Source organism: Electrophorus electricus, chromosome 6, assembly GCF_013358815.1.
Source record: "Electrophorus electricus isolate fEleEle1 chromosome 6, fEleEle1.pri, whole genome shotgun sequence".
NCBI lineage: Eukaryota > Metazoa > Chordata > Actinopteri > Gymnotiformes > Gymnotidae > Electrophorus > Electrophorus electricus.
The window spans coordinates 10542862-10570611 of record NC_049540.1 but is presented as its reverse complement, the minus strand read 5'-3'; the positions used below and the strand labels follow the sequence as shown (position 1 = coordinate 10570611).

At 39.8% G+C, this 27750-nt stretch overlaps 4 protein-coding genes across 7 annotated transcripts; 2 read left to right on the top strand and 2 right to left on the bottom strand.

The window, feature by feature from the left end:
- Positions 1-1697: 1697 nt before the first annotated feature.
- On the top strand, positions 1698-5568 carry si:ch211-137i24.10 (uncharacterized protein LOC565274 homolog). Its single transcript, XM_026998545.2, has 5 exons — positions 1698-2034; positions 2813-2878; positions 3859-3995; positions 4171-4357; positions 4712-5568. Exons 1-5 carry the CDS (start codon positions 1858-1860, stop codon positions 4718-4720), a joined length of 576 nt encoding a protein of 191 aa, XP_026854346.2. The 5' UTR covers positions 1698-1857; the 3' UTR covers positions 4721-5568.
- An 809-nt stretch (positions 5569-6377) lies between these two features.
- Positions 6378-11431, bottom strand: slc25a15b (solute carrier family 25 member 15b). Of its 3 annotated transcripts, none has more exons than XM_026998411.2 (7): positions 11272-11431; positions 10462-10583; positions 9606-9864; positions 8423-8560; positions 8072-8247; positions 7260-7418; positions 6378-7010 (listed from the first exon to the last, which is right to left on the bottom strand). In XM_026998411.2, exons 2-7 carry the CDS (start codon positions 10514-10516, stop codon positions 6889-6891), a joined length of 909 nt encoding a protein of 302 aa, XP_026854212.2. In that variant the 5' UTR covers positions 10517-10583; positions 11272-11431; the 3' UTR covers positions 6378-6888. The 3 variants fall into 3 exon arrangements, with proteins under 3 accessions (XP_026854212.2, XP_026854210.2, XP_026854213.1); XM_026998409.2 differs by having other exon boundaries at positions 11276-11431; XM_026998412.2 differs by lacking the exon at positions 8423-8560 and having other exon boundaries at positions 11276-11431.
- A 267-nt stretch (positions 11432-11698) lies between these two features.
- On the top strand, positions 11699-16891 carry mrps31 (mitochondrial ribosomal protein S31). Its single transcript, XM_026998463.2, has 7 exons — positions 11699-11849; positions 12217-12660; positions 15271-15423; positions 15649-15795; positions 16044-16117; positions 16266-16409; positions 16549-16891. The coding sequence occupies exons 1-7, from the start codon at positions 11737-11739 to the stop codon at positions 16782-16784; spliced, it is 1311 nt and encodes a 436-aa protein (XP_026854264.2). The 5' UTR covers positions 11699-11736; the 3' UTR covers positions 16785-16891.
- Positions 16892-19205: 2314 nt separating this feature from the next.
- si:ch211-114c12.2 (uncharacterized protein LOC336578 homolog) lies at positions 19206-25995 on the bottom strand. Of its 2 annotated transcripts, XR_003409872.2 has the most exons (11): positions 25688-25995; positions 24839-24897; positions 24054-24737; positions 22953-23603; positions 20786-20913; positions 20573-20666; positions 20426-20474; positions 20254-20328; positions 19927-20085; positions 19670-19822; positions 19206-19574 (listed from the first exon to the last, which is right to left on the bottom strand). XR_003409872.2 is itself a non-coding variant. In XM_026998462.2 (10 exons), exons 2-9 carry the CDS (start codon positions 24877-24879, stop codon positions 19939-19941), a joined length of 1869 nt encoding a protein of 622 aa, XP_026854263.2. In that variant the 5' UTR covers positions 24880-24897; positions 25688-25995; the 3' UTR covers positions 19206-19822; positions 19927-19938. The 2 variants fall into 2 exon arrangements, 1 of the variants encoding a protein (XP_026854263.2); XM_026998462.2 differs by having other exon boundaries at positions 19206-19822.
- Positions 25996-27750: the final 1755 nt, after the last annotated feature.

The window sequence follows — 27750 nt, the reverse complement described above, 5'->3', positions numbered from 1 at the left end:
TCAGGAGTCAAACACAGAAAGGCTTAGAGTGCTATTAAACATTAATATAGGTGCTCAGGGCTTTCACAGGGAATCACACTGTTCAAACTAAAAACCTACAATCTACTCTCATGACTGAACAAGTTCGCCTCCAACTGAAACTGTGAAACTAGAATTGCGGAACAAGTTCTCTCCTACAGGAGTTAAGCAATTAAAGTTCTCCTACTTCTAATGTAAAAATAAGAACAGATATGAACCATAAAGATGAGAAAAGTACTTTAATGCTAAATTAACAAAATATAAACTCAATAGTCCAAGGCAGCCATGAATTCATTCCCCCAAAAATCTTTCTCATGTATTTTAGCTAAATAGAGACATTGAAGATATTATTAAAATGTCACAAAAAGAGTTCCACTCAAGATTGGCTGATTCATATTTTTCTTTTTTTTCCAGATTGCTATAATGCTTGATGCTGCTTCCAGACGAGATGTTAATGATATCTTATTTTGTTGAATTTTATGTGGTTTTGGTTAGTTGCATTCTATAAATTGCATCTGTGCTGTTCCTAGTCAGGAAATAGATAGGTGAAACCACAATAAAAATCCAGAATTTAGAATTATCTTTCTCTCACACCTTTTCTCTCTCTTACACACACACACACACACACACACACACACACACACACACAATGCACTCCTGAGACCTGTGACACCATTTGCTCATCAATGTACATTGCTGCAGTGCAACTAGGAAACAGGGCAAGTCACTTACTACTAATCAAAAGAATAATAAACTTTATTGATATAGCACCGTTCATACATTAACAATGCCGCTCAAAGTGATTTACAAAACATCATAAAACAATGCTGAAAGAAGAGTAGAAATAAAACAGACAAGTAATAAAAACTGCAATGGTCAACACTAATAAGATTAAGAAGAATTCTGTGGTCCATAATATCAAATACAGATGCAATCAAATGCAGTCAATCCAAAAACATAATTACCAAAACATCACCTGCATCAGAATTTATTTTCACTTTGTGTGTTAAATAACTGCTTTTAACCCTGATCCTGTACAGTTTTATACAAACAGTCTAGTCTTACCCATTTGGCTGTGATCAGAATATAGCCAAGATATAAGTATTGAATGGTGAGGTACTCACTGACTTAGGGAGAGAGAGGTAGCATGACTGACACAGGTACAAGACAGCTACAGCAAGACCAAGCCGCATCAATTTCTAGTAAATAACCTACAATTTAACTTTCTGATGCAATAAACACCCTTATAAAATATGGCAGAGTAAAGGCTGCAGAGAGAGTCCAGAGCTATACAGAGTATAGTTGTGTTTATCTAGGACAGAAAGCTTATAATTCATTTCAGACATCTTCTCTAAGCATGTTCATCTACAAGCCCAAGAATGTCCAAACAAAACTAATCTAATATTGTTCTGGCTCCGGTCATCATGCAGAAATGCCTGTCGAAAGGGACAAAAAAAAATCAACTTAACGATGAGACTCGCAATATAGGTCATTTTTAAAAGTAATCATTTTATGTACGAGGTGTTTAAATGAGAATGTTCAGCCTTATCTTAGATTTGCCACATTACACACACAAGCACGGACGCGAACGCAAATTATTTGGCTAAAGTCGAAATCCATTGTTCACGTGACCTAAAAACAACAATAACCCACGAGGTTTTACAATCAGTTTTACATTTGTTTGCACGAGCCCAATAGGCGAACTCTCCACTGTTGTGAACTTGTATCTCCACTCCTTGTGTTTGCTATATTGATTCTTCAGCTCTTACTTTTGAGATCGCGTAGATAACGTTCTCTCTATTTGCGGACAGCAAGTGCGTGCATTTTGAGTTTTGTAGGATGTGTACGGGAAAGTGCTCGCGTTTCGTCGCTGGATCCCTGTACCCGTTAGCCTTTATCTCTATTATATGTAACATTATTCTGTTCTTTCCCGGTTGGTCGGTTAAATACGCGCAAAATGGCAGTCTTACCGAAGAGGTGAAATACATGGGGGGTCTAATTGGAGGGGGATTACTGGTAAGTTATTTTAAAAAACTTATTTTAAAAGTTGTTAAAAAATAAACACAGTACTGATCGGTCGCTTACATGCCTAAATCTGAAATAAACTGAAGCACAGAGAATTTTATTCCAGGGTTAACCTACCCTATGCTTCCTTTCCCGAATATTAATACATGCATTACGTTGTACATCCGTTTGCTATTTGTTACACCACTGAGTATTACGTTTGTATCATTTTGTGTTGAGTTCCACTTCGTTCATTTTACATCGATCGTCACCACCCAATACAATGATTCTCAAGCACCTTTATGCTCTTTTAGTAGTTAGTCTATAGGGTATGTATGCTGATCCAAGAAATAAAACGTACAACTAAAATTTAAACTGCACATTTAAATCAATCTACTTTGATCAGATTTCTAAAGATATATTTACAGTACAATAGCTTGACATGGGTTTGATTGGGTTTCACTTAATTACTCTCTCTCTCCTTAATTTTCTGAGTAAGTCATCACTTGGCCACTTTTCCCCACAAAAATGAAATTATTTATAATCAGATATCCTGACAGCAGAAGTATCCTTCTTGTTTACTCTCTGAAAGCTTCATGTTTACCGAGTGAGTGACAGTGACAGTGACATGTGTAACCAGTGAAGGGTACACCTTCAACTTTTGACCTTTAATAAACTTTTCAGGAGAAAATGGAGAATGGAAATTTTGGATTGTATGGTTTCCAAACTATTCATTTCTTGTTCTACCCGTGAACCTCTTTCTCTCTCTCTTTCACTCACTCTTTCTCAGGTGATGACTCCAGCCCTCTTTATACATCTAACTGGGCAGAGGGGATGTTGTGCAAACCGTTGTGGAGTGAGTATACAATAAACCTCACATTCACCAGGACGTGTGCGCTACAAATGGAAGTTGCCCAATTGCTGAAAATATAATAAATGAAATAAAAGAATTTGCTTGGATGTAAGCACTTTTGACAATGAGTACTTTCAGTTAATTCACTACTGGTTACGGATTGTCCGTCACATGATATCTGAACACTGAGCACCAGGGTAGGCAAACCATTTGCAGGAGTGTGAGTGTGTTTGAGAGAGGGTAGGAACAGAGAGAGAGAGAGGGGAAGGTGTGGACAAAGGACAAAGTCTAGAGGTATATGAGAAGGTACATGTCTCCATGGAGATGAAATACAAACAAACATATTTCTCCCACAACATCACGTTTATTAGTCAAAATTCTATAGAATGAACTGTCCAGACACAGACACACACACACACACACACACCTCAATGTGTTTTCAACCAGATTGTTGCTATAGTTCAGTGTTATGATTTCTACAGCTGCTTCCACCACATGACTCCACCTCCTTCTACCTACTCTCAACTAGAATCTGATTGGTCTGTTGAAGTCACCCTTAAATGTATGGGGGTTCTACTTACCAATCAAATCTAATGCAGATTTCAGGCTTTCTGCTGTAGTCTGACTTTGGTGTGCTACACATTAAGATGGAATTTGCAATGGCTTTGTCTGCACATAGTGTATGAGTCCACCGTTGTAACATTTAAGTGAGCATTCGAATTCACATCCCACACAAACTGGAGGATAAAACCCATCTATAAAACTATATATAAACATATTGTAGTGTCAGAAAAAAAAACCTTTGCTTGGTTTTAAGGGTAATTTGGATAAGAGCTCTAGGGTTAGCTATATGCCTAATCTTACCGGAACCAATATCCCCAGTATACACACACAGAGCTAAGCACAGTGGAACAAGAATTATGCAGTTTTCTTTTTGGCAGATGCTTCCTCAGAAAATAAAAATACCTTTGGATGTGTTGTAGATGTTCCTGTCCATTGCCTTTGCAGCACTGGGTGTTGCTGGTGCCCTCTACAGTTTTGCAGTGGCATTGTTAGGGCTGATTAATGGGCCCTACTGCAACTATGCTCTTATGCTCTGGGGAACACCCTTTAAGGACAAGTAAGAAACTCATGTAGTTATGTACGACAGCCAGTGTTTTACAACTTTGCCACCATTAATCCATTTACGTAAAACTGCAGTAACAAAATTTTTTCTGTCTCTTTATTTTTTATTTTTCATGCTCTACCACCATTATCTTCCCTTTTCCCTGTGGCGCTGTCTCCTTCTCCATGAGGTCCGAGAGTTATTTGAATCATCGGGACTGGTGGAGTACATGCATGGAGCCAAAGAACGTGGTGGAGTTTAATGTGGGTTTGTTCTCCACTCTGCTGGTGGTCAGTGGCCTGGAGCTTATCCTGTGTGCTTCCCAGATGATCAACGGTCTGTTTGGCTGCCTCTGTGGAACCTGCATGGATAAAGGAGTGAGAGACAGCTTTTACACACAGCAGTGCCATCTCAGAAACAGAATTTATTAGTGGGATCTTACATATCAGATTATGTGTTTACATAAAGAGTGTGCTGGTCCCTGTCAGTGTACTTTAAGAGTGATTTTAACAGATAGATACACTCATCGCCAAGTCCAGGCAGTGATCTATATTTGACAGGTTTCATAATGAATGTGAAAATAAAAGATTTGTGTAAATAATGACATCGTTTACAGTGAAAACAGGCATTGAGCTGATGCTTACATATAGTTGCATATAGTTTTGTAAATTTGCATTTGAATTCACCTGATTTGTGTAGAAGTGTTCAACTGTTAATTACTTCTTTTTCAGACTCTGTAAAACTTGGGGGTGACTGGTGTCCACAGGAGCATATTTCAACACCACAGTTAAACAGCGCCCTCTAGGGAACAACTGAAGAAAATCCCATTACCGTTTACTTAGAAGAATAAGTTTGCCTGCTCAGTGATTATATTGGATTGGATAATTAAAGCAGTTCAGAGAAGTTTAACAATGAATTCAGAAAGGTTTAATTGTTATCATTCATCATTGTTTGGTTATACATTTCAGGTTATTGTATAATTTAAAAGACTGAGTCCATTCACATAATTTTCCACTCACAGAATTGTGAATTCAAGCTTTTCCATGTAGCTAGCTAATAAAGATGGGCAATGTCTCCAAATATTATCTCAAATAGTCATTAGTGACAAAACATTGAGACAAAAATATTTTGAGTTTGATTTAAATAAATGTTTGATACATATTTGACTATTATAATTTTCATGTCAAAATCCATCATCAATTTTGAAGTTCTTGCTAACTTTAGCCAGACTTGTTCAGCGTTAAAAGACCATGATGTAAAATTGTGCTTCTACTATACTTCATCATATTTATGATTACTGAGCAATTAGTATGTTTACAAATGCAAAAATACCATAATTATGTACACTTGAAAGAACCTGGACTCAGAGCTACACTGTTTATAACTAGTGATCTTTTAATACTTTGAGAGATTGCTTGCTTTTTCACTCTTTAATTTTCATAGCTTTAACAGCTATTCTTGCAGAGATCATTTACAAGCCTGTTTATGAGCTTTTAATAATAACCTATTTGCTTTACATAAGACAAAGTGTATGATGTCACAGCAGTAAAAAATATTAAAAATAAAATTGCATTGGATTCTTTTTAAATGGTCTGAGTGACGTGACATTTTAACATGCCTTTCTGCACTTTACCACACATGTAACAGCATTCTAAATAATCATTTAGATACATTTTAACAATTTAATGTAGCTAAAGTTGTGTGAAATGCCACAGAAACTACAAACTGTACTAAACAACAATAGTAATAACAGTAAATTATTTTACTATAAATAACATTTGATCGTTAACATTTAGAAACAGTCCAATTTCTGTGCATTTACAGTAGGCTGTCAGCAATAGCCACACCAGACTATTGCACTGCACTCACACACAAAACTTACATAATGAACATGTACAACTGCAATTTTGCCCATCTTTTTTTTTAGCATTTAGTAAAATAAATATAATCCTTTTCCGGTATGGATTGTTTGGAATATGTGGCGGTAGAGTCTGCTGTGGAATTTAAATAGATATTAGAATAGATCTTCGAATGTAAATGTAAAATTCTTGTGTGTCCTTTATTCCCACACAGAGCTGACCTTTTATTTATAATAAAATATGACGACCCTTCAAAATATTTCCAATTATGCTTAAATATTAATATGTTAACTGTACATAAACATAAAACCCTACATAAAAGCTTTGACATGAATAGCACAAGACTTTCCCTCCATTTCAATGCTGGCAATCAGATGCTATGGGGTATAGTCTGACGTACCTGCTGAAATGACAGAATATGGCACAACTGTCTTTGTGCCCTCTTTACACTCTGTGACTGAACCAGAAGCACACAAGAAACCAGTAAACAGATTGGCAAAAAAGGAGTATAGATTCTCCAAAAAAAACAGTGAAATCATTGAAAGGGCTGGATTATTTATTCAACATAAATACAAACTGAACCATGCAATGATGACCATGCTACTAAAAAATAAAAGCTGGCAGTAGACTACTGCTTTTTGGGCTAGAACACTCAGTTTAGCGAGTGCTCAGAAGCACCCTCAGAAAAAAAATCCTTACACTCTGGGAAAAATTTCACACGGTGTAAAAGGTACTCCACCTTGGTGTCACTTTGACCTAGTACTGGAGACATCAATGCAACAAACACACTGGGCAACTTTTGTTAACCAAGAGCTTACAAAAACAGCTCTACAGTACGAATATATATCTAATATGCATATGCAGTATGTATATGTATTCATCTAATACATCTATATTCATACATCTAAACAGTGCTGGCATGTATATGCACACCTGTAGAATGCCAGAACTGGAGCACATTTGACCTGGTTATGTACACCAGAGTAAGACTCAAATACCAAACCTAAACATCTAAACAGAAAATGAAAGTTATCGTGTGTGTGGGTGGGCTAGCTGTCCAACTTTGACATCATGAGTTTGCGACTGGCCTCGTAAGCCAGGAACAGTGCACCGTTAGCTGGGAACGTCCTGATCATCGTGGGAGTGAGACCAGAATAAAGAGCTCTCACACCTGCAGCCAGAGAGCGACAGAGCAAGAAAGAAAGAAAGAAAGAAAGAAAGAAAGAAAGAAAAAGAAACACCCACAAATGTTAAACCAATAAATGTTTGTCTTTTTCCTGGCTTGGTGTATGGTTGAATGCACACTGGAGACAAAATGCTGGAAAAAGGGGGGGAAAAAAAAAAAAAAAAAGAAGTCATGTACATGGGGTTTTAAACAGAATTCTTATGTGCTCTAGTGTCCATGGCTCCAGAGGCTTGCCTTCTGTCCTGAAGATGTGCATGAAGGTCTTAAAGAAGCCCTCTTGTGTGTTGGTCATGGACATGACTTGTATTCTTGACTTTACACAGTCCATAGGGAACACCACCAACCAGAGACATGCACCCCCAAACCCTCCACTGAACATAGTGGGTGTAATGCCTGAAAACACACGCGTACGCACACGCACACACACACACACACACACACACACACGAAAAGGCAGAATAGGCAAATTTCATTTTAAATTACTGTTGAATTAAAATAGTTGAGTTTTTGTAGGGTCACTGCCAACCCGGTCCCTTTTATGCATCACACAGAGGGGGGGCGTCTTCCTAAACATGCATACAAATGCACAAGACATTCACTTGCAATACACATGTTGTATATGTTTTGTTGGGAAAACCCACCATCACTGTTTTATGTCATGAACCCTGAAGCTGCTTAAATGCTGCAGCACACTCTTAAAAAAGCAAGTGCAACCTCACGAATACATGCTCTGCGTATGCGGGGCAACCCAGCAATAACATATTTGGATCCCAGAGACACAAAACTGACATTCACTGTGTTGAACATTTTGGATTTAACCAGAGGAAGAGATTAGTACAGGATGATGACCTGACCAGTAGCACTCAATCACAGTCCTGAAGGCATGGTTTTACCCTGAAGGTTTACCTGCCCTAGGATTTCCTCATCCAAGACCGTCCAAGGTGATCTGGAGTGAGAACTTGGAATCCATACCTTTAGCCCAGATTGGGGCCTGATTAGACATAGGGTTGGATTGGGAGAGATCAGGGGTCGGGTTGGGGTCATACCTATGTTATCCTTGCTGCAGCACATGTACTTGGCAAAGAAGGAACGGCATAGCTCGTATGCCCCGAAGAAGCAGAAATACCCCGGGACCTCACGGGCGATGGTAGGGATCAGACCCTGGAAGAAACCAGTAGGACCCTTGTTCTGTGCAATCCATTTCACAACAGCCCACACAGTGCTGCAGAAAGAGAGAGGGGCAAAAGCTAAAACTACCACACTAAATTATTCTTTCAGGTGGCTCACTGAAACCCAGGAAGTCAGAAATTACTCCACAATGCTTTTTCAGCATCAAACCAGCCACTGACAACCAAACGACACTGACAAATTATTTGATGCAAGAGATGGTGACATACGACTGGCTGTTGCCAATCCTGCCTGAAGCAGCCATCTCATGCATAGCCTGTAGCCGACATTTCACCAGCTCCGTTGGACACAACACCAGAGAGGAGAAGATAGAGGCCACAGAACCTGCACATGCCTTCTGCATGTCACTACGGAGAGATGGAGAGAAGGAGACTTAGACCTGCATGTCACTACGGAGAGATGGAGGGAGAAGGAGTGTTAGTTAGACCTGACCATAGCTCGCACTATGTAGCTCAGTCAAAAACTAACTACCCAACTCAAACAGGCCTGATCCAGTCCAGGACATCTCCAGCTGAGTGTTTTCCAGAGTGTTTGCTGGCCTTGCTTCCATTCCATCAAAGGGATGTTTGTCCCACTACTTGTTAATTCAGATACCATCGCTGTGAAACGCTCGTAATGTTTTGAGTTTTAAAAAAAACAAACAAAAAAGTGTCAACAACTTACACTTTGTGTAATACTCCAGACTCATTTACTTTAGTTAATTACAACAAATTACAAGCAGATAGGGCTGTTATATGAAACAAATTACAAACAGATTGGACTGTTATATAAATATATATTTATTACTCTCCTAATATTGAAAAATTACACTCTTCACTAAAAAAACAACAACAAACAACCGTTTGATCTGTATTGGGTAGGACAGACTCAGGTAATTTACCAAGGATTTTGGTCAGGACTTTGATGTGTATGTCAAGTAAGCTAATTGGGTGAAATGAACCACAATCTAGTGGGTCCTTATCCTTTTTTAAAATTAAAACAAAATAGTTGCTGGATGAAAAGAAGAGGGGAAGGATGCTCTGGGTCATTGAGCGTTGTCAGGAGTAGAGAAGCAAGTTCTTTGGAGAATTTCCTTTAAAGATCTGTGGGAATGCCATCAGAAGCCTAGAGATTTGCCACTCTGTGTAGACCAGATGGCCAGAACGACCTCATCTATGTTTACGTGAGCTTCTCAGTCACCTTTAATGGTGGCATTACACTTAGGGATATATAGGTCAGCAATTGTCTCCATTTGGGCTGCATCAGGTAGTGAATCAGATTGATATAAAAGACATAAAATGCTCAAAACAACTGTTAATCTCTAAGGGGTCCCACATATGTTTTAATAGAATGTTCTTTATAAATGGAGTTTAAACTTGCATCAAACCCCCAGTATCCCAGAATCCTCCTTACCTGAGTGCAGCCTCTTTCTCAAAGCCACAGAAGATCCGCACTACTTCCTGGCAGAAGCCATAGCTCATGAAGAGCACGGAGTTCTCAGCAATGTTGGCCATGAGGGCGGGTGTGGTGCCCTGGTACAACCCCCTTATGCCCACCTGCCTGTAGGTGGTCAGGAAGCATTGCAGGAAACCTCGGTACATCGAGGGGAAGGTCTGCATCTTCACCTTGGCTGTGTCCAGTGGCTGCCCACTCAGCACACACGCTGTACCTCCTTTAGAGGGGCGGGCCAAGGAAAGACAAGGCATAGGCACGGCCAATCAGGGACAGACAAGGAGAAGCCACAAAGAATAGCAGAAAGGCCCTGCTAATCTCTCATTATCATATGATCAAACGAGCATTGTAATGGAAACAAACCTAATAAAAGTAATATAATCACAGCATTTTGTCATTGATGATGCAACAACAGGAAATCATACAGATGTTTCCCATTCTGTGCTTGCTTTGACAAATGATTCTAAAAATGTGTGACATCTGTACCCATGTGCATGGTGTGATTATCTTTTTCAGGGTCAGAGATCAGGATGAAAAGATAGCTGGCACAGCCACAATACCACAGGAGTAAGAATGATCACAAAAGATCAGTGAGAGACAATACAGTGCTTTACCAAAACAGATGGTACTGTAACACAAAGGGTTACTCAATATGGCAGCCTTAACTAGAACTACTGAATGAAGTGGGAATACTGAGGACCAGTGAAGCATCCTCAGTGAGGTCGAGTACCTGAGAAAAGTGGTTGTACAAATGTTATAAAGAGCCCTCACTGATGACGATCAGCACCATGTGGGATAAAGGCCATTTGGACATTACCTATTGCTCCAGCCGACAGGTCTATAACAGCCTGGACCACAGGGTCCGGTGCCATAGTTATGAAACCCGGGACTCCTGTGACTACTATTTCCTTTGCTTACTGGACTTGAGTCCAAAACAATCTGAATATGAGAGAGCGAGAGAGAGAGAGCGAGAGAGAGAGAGAGCGAGAGAGAGAGAGAGCGAGAGAGAGAGAAAGAGAGAGAGAGAAAGAGAGAGAGAGAAAGAGAGAGAAAGAGAGAGTTATTGATATACAAATGATCCTGCACGTTACTGTGAAATTCTCTTTCATCTTATGCATTGAAAATTCCTTTCAGCATTAGACCACATCTCAGTTGAGGTTTAATGTCTGGGAAGGAAAGCATACAGGACAGGTTACTGTAGCAATCTAGACCTAAGCGTTACCATGGCTATGCTTTTTTTTCCCATGCCAGAGTCGGTTCCTTTTTTAAGAGCACAAAGCAAAAAAAACAAACAACAACAACAACAAAAACATGATAACCTTATTCCACAAGAACATACCATGAAATAAAAATAAGTGTTCACAAGACTTATTTTCGACATTTGGACAGGTAGCCAGCTAAGTTAATGTTAACCATTATTTCAAAGACAGTGTCCAATTTATCATTTTAAACGGAAATGTTTTGATAAAATATACGGCTTGCTAACTTATCGGCACTAACATAGCTAGTTTGGCAAGATAGTCTAATAATTACCTAACTATAGCTAGCTAGAACCACAAAAATGATAACCGACACAATCAAATAGATAGCTATGTGTAATTGCACAAAATGTCCAAAGCACAAATACCTACGTAGTCGAAACTATCCAGCCAAAAGATGAGCTATATTTATGATTCATCTCCACACCTCCGTCGCATTCGGTTCGCTGTCACTTTCTGGTACGCTTGCATCAGTTGACCACCGTTTTATACTCGAGCCGGGCTCGCGTGTTCCCGAGAACCGGCATTTTATTTATTCTTATAACCACGTGTCATATGTGGCGCCAATGCGCTAGTCACGGACAATTCTGGGAAAAAAAGTTTAATTATATCACATTAACCTGATTTATAGTGATGCATCAACCTAAAAACCTTCATGCAACAAAAATATGCATTACTAGATTATTTTTAAAAAGCGCGTTTGTGAAATGATCGTGTTTAAATTGCATTGAACCCGGAACCTTTCTTATTTTCTATATAGCTGACGGACATTTACAGTCGAAGTACAAGGAAACGTGCATGGGCGACATTGTGAGTTCCAGGGAAGAACAGTTATGTATCGATGCGTGTTATATATTTACCAGGGTCGGCTTGTATTAAGTCATGCTCAGAATCCGCGAATGCTTTCTTACAAATGTAGCAATATGTTTTCTGCTCTCGTTTTCAGGTGAGTTAACCATACCTTGTTGCCGCAACGATTACAGGTTGACATTTTAACCTAAGCTAGCAAGCAGAGTTGCTACTTATGTTATCCTTATGTAACTGTTAGCCAGCTTGCTAAGTAGAGTGCTAGCTAAGTGTTTCATTTTTACATTTCACAATCATGTTAGCTACAGAGGTAGGCGAATGTCGTGTTAGGAGACTTGCCCAAAGGACTCTTATTGGTATAGCATAAAGCCTTTGCCCAAATAGGTGACTGAACCAGAGTTCCACACAGTGGTAACACGGTGTTGTTACCCACTACACTATATTAACCACCACCCGTTGGTGATCGTTTCAATGTTTATTTGACTGAGCTCAGCTCTTTGCTTTAGGGCTGCTGGCAAAGTGAGCCATAGGGCATTTTGGACCACTGGAGTTCCTTGCTGTGAAAAGGAAAAAGGGACTACCTGTCCCCCTTTAGAAGAGGTAAAGAATGATGGCAAGAGGACGGGACAGTTGCAGGTGGAGGATGTTGAGCTTAAGAGAACAGAAGGTGGGGCAAAAATGAGATCACACACTGAAGAACAGAATAACATTGAGGCAACTGCAGAAGCCACAGTGGACGACAGGCAGGTGGAGAGGAAGACGATGACAGGTAAGCAGGGTCTCCTAGAACTGCTGGGTGCCATGAAGGTCGAGGGGACAACCAAGCGCAAGCTCAAAGCCCTCAAGAGCCTGAGGAGCGGTGAGGAAGCTCCACAAAGACCCAAGCTGGAGGCCATGGAGAGCACCATTAGTATGTTCCAGCAGGCCACCAGTGAGGCCGCAGGACAGAGGTGAGGTGAACAGCTGACCTTCTGTCTTTAGTAACTTAATATGATGGTTCAGCTAAATGGTGCTGTTTGGGCTAAAGTGTCATGAAAACCATATTCTAATCATTATTAGCTTCAGAGTCACTCTGTGCCAGCTCATCTAGATCTCCTAGCTCATAACCTGAATTTTCTTGAGACCTATTCCAAATGCTTTTTTTTAGTTATGATGTGGGGTTTTTTTTTTGTTGTTGTTTTTTTTTAAAGTTTGGTCCTCTGAACTAAATTTAATGACTTTTTTGCAATTATTTGTATTTTCATTTTATTTTGTCACTGGTTTGGGTTCAAATTTGTATTGGACATCAAATAAACTCTAAGGATAATTTGCAATATGTTATGTAAATATTGCAAATTACATATGCAGTATGTAAATACTTGCTACCAATATTTTTTACAATAATCAAATTGATGAATAATTTTTACTCAAATGAAGAATCTTTAAAAGAGTAATATTTCCTCTAGTTTTCACTTTCTTGCAATCTAATTTTATTTCTGGGTAGTATTAATATAGTACTGTCGCAAATATTACAAAAGTTATTTGTAGCTTCATAAAAACACTGAATACCACCGATCTTGCTTAATATAGCTTATAGAGCTGAGAAACTCGCTTTTAAAGATATTTTAACTGTGTATTTCACAAGAAAGATTATTCCAATTTCCTTAACTTTTCTAGGACAGTGTAAATGTTCATTGTTGAAATATCTAAAACTTAAATATGTTATGTTGCTCCATCATTTAATAATTTTTGGAAAATTATTTTTTTCATTATTTCACTGGCTGTAATATTATGTCCTGTTGTTTTATTTCATAGGTAGATATTTGGTCTGCTATGTGGACTTCAAGGTTTTCTTTCTCTGTGTGATGCCTACTGAGCCTGTTTTTCTTTGGGGTCAGAAAATAAACAAGCTACAGCATGTAATTAAATTACAACAGCTGAACTAATTTCTCATGTCAGTTAGTATTAGAAAACTATAAAGCATTTCTGGGTTAATTCCACTCGTATAAGTTTTGGACTAATTGCAGAACACTGCACTGCTACATACCTAGTTTGATGTGATGGTGAGATCATGGAGCCCTGCTCTATGGGGAGAGACTACAAGAAGAGGTATGCTGTCCCAGGACAGTCTGCACTAAGGAAAGTTCATCTTTCAAGTACGCCTGCATTAGGATTAGTCAAGGAACTACTGAAGTCGAGATGTGGCAGTTCTGACTTGACAGGTGATTCCACAGTTTGCTTGCATCTCTAGCAGTACTTTCTGAGATGTAGCATTCTTCAACAGTGTTGTGATCCTTCAAGTTGCCTCTAAATTGTTTCTCATCTTCAGTAAAATTTCAATTTGTGATATTTAATATCTCCTGTTCCTCTAGCTTTGTGAACCATTACAAGTGTGAAAATGATTAAATGATTCAGTAATATAGCATATGTGTGCATTCAGAGTGCTTGCACAGCTGTTGAAGGACCTTTGTCTGAAATGTTCAGTTTCTCTGAATATTGTGTACTTTACTGTGATTTTGAAAAAACAAAAGGTTTCAAGGCTATTGGAATAATTCTTTTTGGGATAATATACAAAATATTTTACAGTGGGTTTTCAGCTCTGAAGCTATATTTAACATGATCTGTGGTATTCAGCTTTTTATGGGGCACTTTTAAATGTCATAGAACCATATTAATACTACACAGAAACAAAAGCTGGTTGTAATAAAGTGAAAACTAGTGGAGATATTAATTTTTGAAAGTTCAATTATTACTTGGGTAAATTTTGTTTTTTAATGTGATTACTGTAAAACCTTTATTTACAAACAAATATTTACATGAATACATGTTGTAAATTATCCTTAGGGTATCTTGGATCTAGTAAAAAAAAAATACACAGTTGGTGAGGTTTAGTATACACACAAAGAACTGCAAAAGTGATGAAATTTAGCTTAGATGGCCAGCTTAAAAATCATGATTTTGCAATGTCTCATGAATGTATTAGAAATGTACACAAATTTTTAAATAAGAAAATCCATGACATGCACATGGAGGTATAAGTGAATTGGCATGCAGTGACTCCATTACACTTGCCTGGCTTGCCAATATTAAAATGAATTCATTGATTGCTATTGATTTTTCACATCTTTGCATCAGTCCCTTTGCAAATTTATCTGTCTAAGGTGTATTCATACCCATTGTTATAGTGCAGTCAGTGTGGATGAAGTACCTAATATATGTCTGTAGATGGTAGTAGCTAATGAAAGGTACAGTGTAGAATCTGATATGCTGGAAAAGTCTATTAAAAATTCATTTTGTATTCAAGATACTGGATTACAATTTTTTATAATCAGTTTATTCAATTGTTTATTTTTTAAATCTTATCAGTAATTTCCGAATTGGTTTTGAGCTTTAACCATTGATCCAGTTGTGATAGAGATGCATTGTCGTATTGCTACACATATACACTGATGCGTATTATGTTGTAAGCTCAGTGGTAATACCCACCTACTGGTATAACTATCCATGTGGCTACCCAGCAGGCAAAATGCCTCAAAGGTGTGTGTGTGTGTGTGTGTGTGTGTGTGTGTGTTGCGTTGCAGTGAGAGTCTGAGTGGAGAGCTGCGTGCTGCTGCTTCAGCAGTCGCATCCATGCTGCCTGACAGCGCTCAGGCCGAGTCTGAGCTGCTGAGGCAGCTGCGGAAACATGAGGCTGTTTCAGACACACAGGGGAAAGAAGGACAACAGAGCCTCAGGTGAGCACTGCTGTGCCCCATGGAACTATGATGATGTTCTCAGGGGCAGAACTGTCCAGGGCTTCCCTGTCAATGCTCTATGCAGACCTGAGCTTTGCTGGAGCAAACTTGTAGCAAAACCAATTCTCTTGTTTTTGTGCTTGTACTGTTAGAGTTGTAAACAGAAAAAACTCTGGTGTTTTAAATCGCTGACTCTGTTTCTTTTGCAACAATGCTGTTTCTTAGCAACATTATTGCTCATATGAAAGTGAGAAGGAAGGTCAATGGCAGACCGTCTGTCCAACCAACCAATCAAATTCGCTTTGATGATGATGGGCGGGGATATACCCATGACCGTGGCATCACCAGTGAGCTGGACGGAATCCGCAGGAGGTAAATGTCAGCAGCTTCCCCATGCAGAAAACAGGAACTGTGTGAAAACCGTTACTGTGTAGCTTAATTAGAAAGCTTCTTTAGAGTTCTTTGCTGTATATATTATTCAGTGGTGGTTTTACAGAGTGCATTTTACATACTGTAATATAGCATTGACCCTTAAAATGTACTTCAACTCTTGTGCACAGAAGTGGATATATAAAATGTACTTCAACCCTTATATACAGAAGTGATGTTTTGATCAACAGGAAGAGTCCTTTCTCAGGGAAAAGGCTAAGCATCTTTGCTGTTGGAGGAGATCAAGAGAAAGACACTGACTTGGGTATTTTTGTTATTTTTTTTGTCAGATCTTTTGACAGTTTACACCATCCTGTAGGAGTTTTTATGATCTCAGTCATTGAACCTCCAAATGAAGATTCTATCAGTTATTTTTTATACATACAAATCAACATGCGTGTTTTTGCATTTAGCCACACGCCCCACCCTCTGGGACATAGATCTAGCCAATCAGATTGCCCAGGCAGTGAACAACATACCTCGGAATGGCTTTGAGGAAATGATTCAATGGACTAGAGAAGGCAAGCTGTGGCAATACCCAATCAACAATGAGGCAGGTGAGTGTCTTTACTTTCCCTGCAGAGTTTTTCAACGTGGATTGCTGTGGCGGAGTTGAGATTATTACCTTTAACTTCCCCTTTCCACCAGAAACACCTCATCTCTTCCTTCCTATCCCAAATTTTCTCCGTCACTCAGGTATGGAAGAGGATGCTACCGTGCCATTCCATGAGCATGTATTCCTAGAGCACCACCTGGAGGATGGCTTCCCCCAGCAGGGCCCCATCAGGCACTTCATGGAGCTGGTGATCACAGGCCTGGCCAAGAACCACCACCTCTCTGTCAAACAGAAGGTGGAGCACATTAGGTGGTTCAGAGACTACTTCAAGGAGAAACAGGACATTCTCAGAGAGACAGAAGCATGCCTCAGCTGAGACGGCTAGCTGCTTTCTGACCACATAAGAAATTCATAAAGATTTCCAACTATGTATACATGTATTTGGCAGGTGTAATTAAATTTATCCTCAGTGTGGTGCCAGTGCTAAATTTGTCTTGTCTTAACAAAAACTGTGCCATATAGTATTGATGCTGTTAAACTATAAATCACTGAATGATTATGAATTTTGGTTTTGGTTTAATAAGATGTATGAACATTAGCAAATGCCTAAAGCGGAACATTTATCTACAATCAGCTTCCCCTGTATCTGGTTTTATTCATTAGGATATGAAAAGGTGGGGCTCTATGCCAGAGGGGTAAAATTAGCCCTGGAATTTAGTCCAAGGCTAGCAGCGAATCTACCAGAAATATTTCTTATTCCTAATTAGGGGTTGACCAATATGGGTATTTCAATGGCTGATGCCAATGTTGATATGTAGAGAGCAGGGCAGCTTATGCCAGATATATAATGCCAATATACAGTAGGGATTTTTAAAATATATTTATTTATTTGCATCTCATAAAATCCAAAAATAATAACAAATGATGCACAAAATTGTGGAACTTAAATGAACATCTAATTGACACATATTGTCTTACGTATTGTTTGCTTAATTAGATACACAGTCTGTCTACAATGCACTTATTTTAATTTTAAAAATGTATCAAATGAACAAATAGTCAAAAAACCTAAAATAATTATTGGTGAATGCCACTTATCTTAAAGTGGCAGTTAATATATGGGCCTAATCTGGACTTGGATCTGGTTCTGGAACATACAGACAGAAATTTAATCAGGAAAATCAGTAATAACCTGACCACCCTCTTTCTGTTGTTTCTTACCATTTTACTGTTTTTACAATTATAAATGATATACATTGACAGGTATAGGTACAGCAAAAAGAAAAAGAGACGATAAGGACAATAGTGTAGCAGATTAGTGAGGCCTATGGTAAAGTTTGGTAAAGGACACCACTATAAGTACACCTGCATATAGAGAGTAGTTCACTAGTTCTGTAAAGTCTGGTCATAAGGATTGCACAAATGCTCTCCATTTTGACTAGGACTTGACAAATTTATTCATTTATAGACAAAGTGAGAACAAATTTTTTCCCCCCCATTATATTTCATTTAATAAATATATCCATTCTTCTACTGTGGGAGATGCCAGCCCCTGGTGAGAACTGTTTTACAAGCAGATGTCAGCACCCGATAGGTATTTATGCAACACTCCTGAATGCAGATCAGCAATATAATGTATAAAATTTATAATAATGCAGAGATTATTTTGATGTTAAATATATCCTTTTAATGCTTTATACATCTCAGTCCAGTAACAACAGGGCACTCCCAGAACACATGACAATGATTGGCTTCCCGACTCCCGCGTCTTCTCCATTCAGGAGCATGCTCAGTAGAGTACATAATCTCCACCATTCAGCAGCATGCCCAGTAGAGTATGTTATGTATTCTTTTCTGCAATGAAGCCCTTATGAAATCTGGATATGAAACATTTACTTTATTCTGTCCGAGTCACATGCACTACTAAGCTGCTCATGGCCCTGCTCATGGCCAGCAATTCATTCTTAATGGTGTGGTCAAAATGGTGATGTATTTGGAGGTATCTAAAAATTGTTTTCTGGTGTATTTTTTTCTCTCAAAGTTTAAAGGTCATTGAGAGGAGAATGTTGTTACTCCTTTAGTCATCTAGGTTTTTAAATATTTTAGGTTTCTTCATCGTAAGAACACCAACTGATTCTTCTCAATTGATCATGCCCTCCCAACCCATATTCCAGATTTTTAGAGGGAAGCATGTTACCTAGTACTACCTTAATTAGGGGAATCATTCGTTATATAGAGTTCAATATTTTCCCATGTCTGCATCATTATCTTTAAAATGGAGTACTAGCATCCCTTACTCCTTTACGAGTTTAAATCTAATCCTAGTTCTATGGTCATTTGCCTTGCCATATATAAATCTTAAAACTATTTTATTCCAATCTGAAAATTGAATAGAATTCCACCAGAAGAGCTTGAAACAAGAAGCATAATCATGGGAGAATATTCATTTTCCTGGCTGTAGCCTTAAATGATTGCTCTTTACCTATTCTTTTTGGGAAGTTTTGACTAAGTTAAAAGGTCTTTTTAAAAAAATATATCATCCACATCTCACTATAAAAAATTCACACATAGGCCTGCATAATTCAGTGGTTTCCCTGCTCCTCAAATGCCAAGTATGAGTCAGGAAAACCATGTACAGAACCAGAGAAAATCATTTCTGTACCTTGAAAATAAATACAAAGCACCATCTTTAAATAAGGATAAAAGAATGTATGACTGCTATATCAGTAACTTCTACTATGAAGTTCCTTATGAACACGAGCCTCATACATGAAGTGAATAAAGTATAAACACTAGATGCAAAGTTCCAGTTCTTTTATTGAAATCTGCCTCTATAAACAATGTACATAATATCTGAGGGGCTGTACAAAGCGCTTTGACAGTGTATATATAATATATATAGAATTAAGGGAACCCAGTAAAGACCCAACTTATCTGCCTTTTGAGTACAACAGAATGACTACTACATCAAACATCATAGCAAAGCTGCTACTGTTTCAGATCTGGAACTCAGACATGTCACTTGACTGAGATGTGCACAAGGGTAGAAACCAAGAAACAAACCAAAAACCCTTTCCACAAAAAAAAAAGATCATTTTTCAATCTCAAATCAGGTTGCATGGTAATATTATGCCATGATCCAGTGAAGAATCCATGAATGAAAACACTAAAAGGAGAAACAATTAAACATAAAAGTAAACTTTGGCAATCTTAATATGGTTTATGCAGAGTGACAGCTGGAGAAAAGGGTAAAAATATTACTGCGTTTTGGACAGAGGCTGCAGGAAAGGAGGGGGATCCAAGCTCAACACAGGTGCCATTCTTTGGGCAAAAAGCACATGAACAGAGGCCTGCTATGTTCAGCCGATGAATGTCCATCTTGATGAAGCACCTTCGCGTGTAATGACAAATCTTCTGTGAAACGAAATGCATTAAAATGTAAATGCAAAGATGACGGTCACATTTATGGCATGATGGCACAGAAGAATGGGCAAACTGAACAGGGGCTGCCAATTTACCCTGCTGGAACTTCACCAGCGGCGGTAGCTGGTGGCAGGGCGTGGATGGGGTGGTGCTTTGCGTCGGAGCGTCTGCAGGTTCCTGTACTTCGACATGATGCTCTGACTCTTCCTGAACACAGGCTTCTGATGGAGGGGTGGCCGTGCAACTATGGTAGCCTTAAGGTGGAAGAGAATAAAACAAACCAATGGCCTTTGAACCTCTGTACCACTCTGTACCACTGCAGAATTAAGTCATGTCTGAGCTACCAAAACCCATATTCAGTAACTGAACAGGACACCTTCCCTCTTAATGTACTGGAAGAGGAATTACAGCACGACACTCACCATTAATGGCTTTCTGAAGACGCCATCAGGGCATGGGCCCTTCTTAATTCCAAGGGTTGGGCGAAAATTAGGTTTCTATATTGAAATATATATACATGATTAAACAGGATCTTACACTGAAATCATGGTGGTTATAGTGATTAATATGGGGTATTTTTCAAAGTTGCTTTACCTGAAAAGAACCTGGCTTTCTTATCAGTTTTCCAGGACCAGTGGTTGGCCTGCAATATTACACATCTGTAAGGATGGCATTCGCTACACAAGACTACAATTTTCCCACCCTTTCCAATCTATTGTTTCGGGAAGACAAGTGATTTACCTTCGATCCTTTTGGTCACGCAGTGCACTTCCAGTGCTGTGCAGTTTGCCAAAGCGCTCGTTCGGTGTCAGATTCCCATGAGAGTTTGAGGTGTCTGAAAATTATAGATGATGAATTTCTATGAAAACTCAAAACTTTCAGAGAAAAAGAAATATTAATAATATCCACTTAATAGATTTATCGAAATCTGATCATGGCAAGATAAGACATTACCCATCTTATGCTTGGATGCCCTGTTCTTCCAAGGGGGGCTGCTTTTGGGACTAGAACTTGGTCTGGTTTCAGCCTCCCAGTGGGAAACCACAACAAGGTCATGGGTCAGTTTGTCTATGGGTGAAGAGCTGGCAAGAGTGGTTGAAGTAAACAGGAGTTAGACAGCTAAGAAGAACGAGGATGATTACACCACTGTTGGCATTAGGACATGTTTTGTATTAATAAGGAAGAGAGAAGACACACATGCAGATTATAAAATTAAAAACATGTGTACCTTCCTCATGAATTGAGGTGCAAGAGAGCAACGATCAAATTAAAAAATACTGATAATCACAAACAGTCCTGCAAACCAAACTCTACTGTAACAAAAGCGGCAAATAACCAAAGGGGGATCACTGCCATGAGTACTTACAGCAAAGCAAGCCCATCATCTCCATGCTCCAATCTGAACTGGTAGGTTAGTTTTCTGATTCACTCTGGCTCTTAATGGCTTTCCTTTCTCTAATGCGTGTAACTGACTTTGACGAATCAAATGAGAAGACAGGATATGCCTGGATCTGATTGATAATCTTGTTTTGCACTCCTAATAAATGGTCATCCCGCAACTTCCTTTTTTTTTCCTGGATGTGCCATCCCAAGCCACTTTTCAGATCATACTTTTGCAGTTGTCAAGGTATTTAATCCAAAGTGTCAGTAGCTTGTCCATCCTGCATTCACTGCATCCCTCCTTAAAACTTCCAACATTTACATTATGTGCTGATGCCACCTTGTTAATCTTTATCTTGAGGGCATCTGGATATGAAGGTGCCAGGTTCAGGATTCTTCAAAACATTGTTTTGTACTGTACTGGAGAACTGTTGTTGCAGTTTTTATGAAGATTATATTCTATGTTCAAAAGGTAATTTTGCTGTCAACTGGGCAACATATTTTACACATTTCTTCAGTGGTTGTCATCAAGCCTTCCTAAAACGCATCCTAGTTTGAAGCGCCAATGATCTTTGATGTTGAGATACATGAAAAGTTCCATTTGGCTGACCTGTAGTTTAGCAATCCGTTCCTGTTATCTTGAAAAACCACCCACTAACAAGTTGGCATCAGATCAGGCCTGAGCTCGAAAAAACAGCTGATTCTTATTTCATCTTGGGCCCTTCATGATAAAAATTTGTTATAGCCACAATGACAGATATGTAGGAGAACTTCTAGGATCCTAAACTGCTTTAGCCTTCTTTTGGTGGCACTCTGAAGACACTGTTGTTTCTAATGATCAAGAAGTAATCCAGGGTCCAGTGGTGGTGTTATTTTGCCTTTCAGAACATAGTTTAACAGGCAGGCCAAGTTATTTCTCTGGTCATGCACTGCATTAAGGCCACATCTCCATAAAACCACACACGTATGAACACTCCCCCTCCGATTGGTTTCTTCATCTTATTACAAGCCAGGTGTGCCACTTCATGATGGCAGGAAGAAGCAGCCTCAGACAGAGGCTAATGAAACTTCAGTCATATTCCATCCTCGCTAATGTTCTTCAGCATAAGTGGAATTCCAATGTGATCAGTGGATTCTCCAATTGCTAAGATACAACTTCTTCAAACTTTGTCTCCAAGACAAAATCATGGGTGACTTTTTTTTTCTTGCCATAATGGGGAATGCTGTGTAACCATACAAATGTGTCAACACAGTATAGCTAATCTGAATGATCATTCCCATAAAAGGAATAAAAGTTCAACCTTTGTTGATATTGTTGCTGTGGCCTTCTCTCTGCACACACTGGAGGATGGAAGCATGTTATTTTCTCCTCTCTGGTCAGTGCTTTAAAAGAGCTGTACCTCCCTTACAAGTCATCACGTTCCTGGGTCTGACAGCAACTGATGTAACCATGAGACACCTTTTCAGACTGACTTTTTTTGATGTGGTGTGATTAAGACAGCACTTCTGGGAATGTTCCCCTTAGATATCCCTGCGATAACTTTCTTAAGGACATTTTGTGGGCAACGACAGAAGATTACACATCTTAGAGGTGATTTTGATGAGGAGTAAAATAGCCTCTATTCTTTGGCGCAAGTGAACAGTGACGCCTTTTGGTGAAAGCAGTGCCATTGACAAACAGGAAGCTTGACCTTCTAAACATCACGCGCCCATTGCCACAGTATGAGGGGTGATACCGTACCTGTGTGCTCTCACCGAGCGCCGGGATTCCACCTGTGTCTCGGAGTCCCTTTCGGGGTCAGTTGATTTGGAGTCGGTGTCGGTGGGCGACTCTCTAGTTGTAGGTCTCTTAGCACTTTTCTTCACAGGGACTTTGCGAGGTGCATCTTCACAAGACTCTTCGCTATTCTTTGAAGTCTTCTGTACCTTGGTCTTCTGTAATTTTTCTGAAGGCCTTGGCGGGGGCAATTTGAAACGGGCCACAGATTCAGCCCTGAAGTTACGCCCCTTCAACAGCCGAGACTTGTCCTTGAGGGACAGACCACGACCTCCAAACCCTCTAGGGGGCAGTGGTCGAACTGATAGCTCCCTGCGAAACCGCTTCGGCGGTCCGTATTCCATGCCCATAGACGATGGAGGACGTCCGAACTCCTGACTCCTCCTCTTCAGTGGGGGCCTCTCCTGAGGCCGCATAGGTGGAGGAAATCTGGAAGATGAGTTGGAGGAAGAAGGTGGGCCAGCTTTCCATGAGGGTGCTCTGTAAGGGGGGCGGGGATATGGGTGACCTCCTTCCCGGTGCACCCATTCTGGGGTCAGGTGCCCAGGCCTAACCCTCCCCCGATCCCTGCCAACTTCTCCAAGCGGCTTTCGTGGATCTCTCTCTGCAGACCACCTGCACATCCATCACAAACAATACAAACATGTGGGTTATAATAGAAGCTCCTGCCGCTGGAGCAGTGCTGGACATTTTTTTGAGGGACGTGTGTGTGTTTGGGGGGGGGGGGGGTGGTTTAACTTCAACATGCTACATCCAGGACCAACTTTGCTGAATGCCACAACACTTCTTGGCCCAGTTTTACTCTTTTATAAATGATTCAAGGGATATATAACATTTCCTCCACATTGACTGGTTGACTGTATAAAGGACTCAATACCGCTACAATTAGATCCTGCTGCAATCCTTACCCTCAGTGAATTACATTGGATAAAGGCAGGGAAGTGTAGGGTTAATTTATCTCTCTGTTTGGTGATTTCTGAACCTAATACACTTTTCTGTACAATCATATGGCCCCTGCATCTCTACCATTCATTTCACCCAGCCTTCATGGCTTCATTCCTGTACCTCTCTGGATACGAGCTCCTCTCATGAAACTCCCTTGGTTTCCTATAGGGGGAGCCAGAGGGCCTAACCTCCCCATTGGGGTGAGGATAGCCCCCTGGGCCGTTCCAGCGATGCCCTCCGCGGGCTTGCCGCATGAGGGGCCTCTCCCTGGGACCCAGGTACCTCGGAGGCCCCCAGCTCCTCTCCTGTTCGTGGGCAGGACTCAGGTGGCGCTGAGGTGCTCTATATGTGCTGTGGGGGGACGGCCCTCTGCGGTCTGAGGGAGGGCCATGGAAGTGACGAGATGAAGGAGAAACGTGACCAGAGTGATTCCTGTGGAAGGGTGGAGGTCTGTGATGTCCTGGCGGTCCATGTGAGGGACCGTGCGGGGACAGTCTGTGTTGGAGTGCGGGAGAGCGGTTTGAGGATGGTAGGGAAGGCCTCCTGTGTCCCCGCTGAGAATCTTGGGGGCTGTGGTACTGCCTGAAGTGATCCTGGTTCTGAGACATCCAGTGTCCATGTGGCCTCTCTCTAGGTTCTCCCATTAGAGGTGGTCTTTTGGAGTAGGGGTAGGGTCCTCCGCTGCTGCTCTCTCTCCAGCTGGGAGGCGCCTTACCTGGGTGGCCTCGAAATCCCCTCTGACTCCTAGAAGAGGGGCCCATACGGCCCCCGTGGTGCTCACTGTGGTAGCCATCAGAGAATGGTCTGAAAAACAAAGAAATTGAGACACTGCTAAAACTGTTCACTTTACCAACTCAACAACTGAATCTAGAGATGGTTAAAAAAAAATTTAAAATTAAAAATACCTCTGTTTAGAACGGGGAGACCCAGAGTGTGGTCTCACCATCTTCGGATTCCGACCTTACTGTTGAAAAGAATTCTTATTTACTTTAGCACATCCAGTAACACCAAACAAAAAGTCCGTTATCAAAGCTTTTTTACAACGTCATCAACTTCCCCGTAACAGAATTATTACTATTAATTCACACTAACGAGTCTCTGCAAGTTCTCCCAACTAGTGACATCATGGCGCCGTGGCTCCGTGAAAAAGTAGCTTTTTATGTAGGAGGAACGGAAACTAAAGAACTGAAGCGTAGCATGCGTCGACTGAACTACTGAGTAGTTCGCTGATGAAAAATAATGTTAAGTCAACCCACCACCATCTAGGTTTCTATCAAGCGAAAGTTAACTACCTAACTAAACAACCTGAATGTTTAAGCTTAACTCGACTAGAACCACAACGCCTCGTTAGACTATCCAAACCAGCCCCGATTCATAGTAGCCATTATGTTAGGACGTGATATCAATTTCAACTGAATAAACGGGTAAACTGTAGATTAAATGCATAAAATCTACATTGGAAATTCAAAGACACTTTATATTTTACTTTCGGGCTTCTATATAATGTGTTACGTAGACAGCTAAATAAAAACATGGCTACGATTTAGGAAGCTTTAGCCAAAACCAGGCCAACAACTAAGCTAACATAGCAAACTTAGCTAGCTACTATTCCTAATTCAAGGCGGAAAGTTAACGTTAGCTAATAGAGATAGGTAATTAGATAATTATTTAAGACGCTAAACTAATATTTTAGTCTTAAAACATTGCATTAGCACTGCTATACAAAGGTCATTAGTCTAAATGAAACAACTTACCCAAGGTTACTTTAGAAGGTACTGCTAGCCCGTGCTAGAAAGCTAGTAGCTAGCTAGCTAAGTAGCTAGCTAGTCCGTAGCTCGATTTTTTTGTTATTCTTGAAGCTGGTAATCGTTAGTCAAAAACAGAAGCAAAAACTTTATATCAGATGTACAGTTAATATAATGTTGTTAGCGTAGCTCGACTAAAATAGTTAGAATTGCGATTTTCTTTGCATTCATACTGCGTCGCCAAAGATAAAACGATGCTGACTTGCTAAGATAGCTATAAAGAACTGCAACAGCTGCATGTAGGAAGTGACGCCAATGAATGTGGCTGTTCGTAGCAAAATAAACCTGACCTCAGCTCAGTATCACTGTCTCATTTTATGTGAGGGAATACACGTCCGAGTGGCTCGGTCTGATTCCAGGCCAGTATGAACGAATTGAGACGCATACCTTAAGTAAATAAACCTTCACCTGCTGGCCTTTGTCACTCAACAAGTACACTTTCAATGACGTCTTAGAAGAGGCTTAGATAAAAAACAAAAAAAACAAAAACAGCCTGTTAAGTATCCAGCTGCATGCCCTATCTCAGTTATCTCAAATGTTTTCTGAAGAAACACGTCCAAGACATACTATGCTATAATATAGTATATATTATATAACTATATTTTTTTACATTTCTGTGATGTTAGCCTGTTAATAATTTTACAAGAGGCTTTGTTAGAAAGCTGCTTTAAATAAATCTGGGTGCCAGAGGGTAACAATGGCAAAGATAAACCCCTTATTCTTCAACAATTATTCAAGATAAGAAAACACCCAAATACTTCATTCATTCTGACTCACTATGCTGTTTACCTGAGCCCTTGGCCAAGCTGTTGTGTACATTGCATAGCAAATGATGCATGAGGTGACACCAGAGACAGATTTCAAAGCAGGACTGCACAATATACTACACTTAGATTATAATGCTACATATTATGACTATGTCTTCCAATTTGTTTAAAAACACATTGGCGCGTCCTTGATGTGACACGATTTAAGAGCAGTTGTACTATTTTGTCCAAAAATATTTATATTTGTGGGATTATATGGATTATATAATTAATTAAACAGATAAAATGCACTTACCTTGAATAACCGAGACTGACTGCTGTATGTGCATGCATTCTCTCTCTCTCTCTCTCTCTCTCTCTCTCTCTCTCTCTCTCTCTCTCTCTCTCTCACACACACACACACACATACAAAATGAATTGTTAGAAGGTACATTTGCATACTGCAGCCTTCTGGAATACTGTCATTGGAAGACCAATTTTTTTATAATATTAAAAATGATATGTACTTTACTACAATTTTGAATCTCTTTCTATAGATAGATAGATAGATAGAGAGAGAGAGAGAGTGAGAGAGAGAGAGAGAGAGAGAGAGAGAGATTCAAAATTATTTCCAGAGAAAAAGAACATTTCAGACAGAGGTCCTTCATTAGCTGTGCAAGCCAAATGCTTCTGAATTAGTAGTAGGAGGAGCTGGTTTATATATGAAAAAGTAAATGTTTAAATCATAACATTCAATCCATGGAGTTCTAAAGTTCCAAGAGTAGAGATAATTCTTTTTTGTTGAGTTTCCTTATTTCATTGCTGCCATAGCAACAACAGGCAATGCAAACAGAAGGCAATAATGCAGTGTCCATTACTATTAAAACTCCATGTCTCTGGAAATGACAAATCCAAAAGTGATTCTGATGGTCCAAAAGTGTTCAACAAACAGATCAGAAAGCCTTCTCTTGGTTTCCCAGTATAAAGCTGATGACATCTCTTATAAGTAATACAGTAGACAACTCCCGCAGTGATTAATGGGCGATGATAAATGATACTTTTGTTCCAGATATTTTAGTGGTTGTGTTAATATATTTACATGTACCACATCTAGAGCAGTTGCAGGTTACAGTACCACAGCCATTATTTAAAGGATAATTTATCTTACTCTTGACGAGCATGTCTTTGATGTTTTTGTCTCGTCTGTAGGAGATTAGTGGAGGATCCTTAAAAAGGGATGTGGTCTCTGCATCGTCCTGGGGGATT